Source organism: Sciurus vulgaris (genome assembly GCF_902686455.1).
Source record: "Sciurus vulgaris genome assembly, chromosome: 4".
Lineage (NCBI taxonomy): Eukaryota > Metazoa > Chordata > Mammalia > Rodentia > Sciuridae > Sciurus > Sciurus vulgaris.
This window is the reverse complement of record NC_136464.1, coordinates 63,120,849-63,122,502: the sequence shown is the minus strand read 5'-3', so window position 1 is coordinate 63,122,502 and position 1,654 is coordinate 63,120,849. Positions and strand designations below refer to the sequence as shown.

The 1,654-nt window shown below is 42.3% G+C and overlaps 1 protein-coding gene across 1 annotated transcript; it reads left to right on the top strand.

Moving 5' to 3' along the window:
• The first annotated feature begins 462 nt into the window (after positions 1-462).
• On the top strand, positions 463-985 carry LOC306660004 (programmed cell death protein 5-like). Its single transcript, XM_079138066.1, has one exon. The coding sequence runs from the start codon at positions 488-490 to the stop codon at positions 863-865; it is 378 nt and encodes a 125-aa protein (XP_078994192.1). The 5' UTR covers positions 463-487; the 3' UTR covers positions 866-985.
• The last annotated feature ends 669 nt before the right edge of the window (positions 986-1,654 follow it).

The window sequence follows — 1,654 nt, the reverse complement described above, 5'->3', positions numbered from 1 at the left end:
GGGTGTAGGCAGTGCATGAATTACATGTTTGACATGTGTGCTCTCCTGGGGACTGTGATTCTGAAACTCTGGTTCTCTTGTGCTGAAGTAAGTCAACATAAAATGGTTGCATTTGGCCACATAACACTATCACATAAACATGGGTCATCCATGAATGTGCTACTTGACACCAAGACGTTTCACAATTCTGCATCAAAGGGGCATCTTCTAGACTATGCCTTTTCAATAGAGGAGTCCTTTGCCTTCAAGGGGGTGAAGAGTGGTTACAGGGATGGGAGAGGAAAGTTTAGATATTATAAGTGTTTGTGATTTTTCAAAGGCTACAGTACATAAACATATAAGCAATACCATGGGGGGCCTTTAGAAAAAGTATCTAAAAAGGGACTTTAGAGATCGCTCAGAGTGGGCACGAGATCCCTCCGAGAGGGCCCGAGAGCGCGGCGGCTGCTGGACCCCCGCCGGCCGCTGGACCCCCGCCGGCCGCAGCATGGCGGAGGAGGGGCTGGAGACGCTGAGGAAGCAGAGGGTGGCCGAGCTGCAGGCGAAGCACGGGGATCCCAGCGATGCAGCACAACAAGAAGCAAAGCACAGGGAAGCAGAAATGAGAAACAGTATTTTGGCCCAAGTTCTGGATCAGTCAGCTCTGGCCAGGTTAAGTAATTTAGCACTTGTAAAGCCCGAAAAAACTAAAGCAGTAGAAAATTATCTTATACAGATGGCAAGAGATGGACAACTCAGCGGGAAGATATCAGAACAAGGCTTAATAGAAATTCTTGAAAAAGTAAGCCAACAAACAGAAAAGAAAACAACAGTTAAATTCAACAGAAGAAAAGTAATGGACTCTGATGAAGATGATGATTACTGAACTAAAAATGTTTAGAGACTGGACCTTAATGGAACAACTCTAGTACAGAAGTTAAGATCCGTTTAAATGTTTACTTTGTTATTGTCTATATGCCTTTAAAAAAATAAACTTGTTATTCAAAAAAAAAAAAAAGGGACTTTAAAGGAAAATAACAAAAAAATAAAAAGACTGAGCGGCAGTGTTCTTGGAGACCCAAGCGAGATGATTTATCTCAGGAAGAAGAGAACTGGAATGAAGCAGATGTTATGAGACTTGTGATCTGAGATGCATAACTGGTGAAAACAGAGCCTGGATTTGAATCCAGCCCCCCTTGCAGCTGTGTGGAAATGTCTGGCTAACTTAATCTCTGCATTGTGGCTTCTTAACAGTGATCTTTTGTGGTTCATCTTCCCCAGCAACTGACCTCAGGCAACCATGGATGTGGTTTCCATCTCTACTGTCTCCTAGGATTTCATATAAACAGAGTTATGTGGTATATAGTCTTTTGTGTCTCACTGCTTTTGCGCATCATCTTGTTTTGAGGTCATCTGTGTTGTGCACATCAAAATTTCATTCTTTGTTGATGCAAAGTTGTATTCCACTTATGAACTGGTGGGTGTTTGAGTCATTTCCAGTTTGGGGTAGTTACAGCTGATGCTGGTATGAACATCTGTGCATGAATCCTTGTGTGGGCATAAGTTTCAGAACATTTTCCCATACTTCTTGATTCTTGCTTCCAAATGCTATTGGATCCCAGATACACGATTTGACTAGAACACATATAAACTGTACATCATGCAAAACAAACAA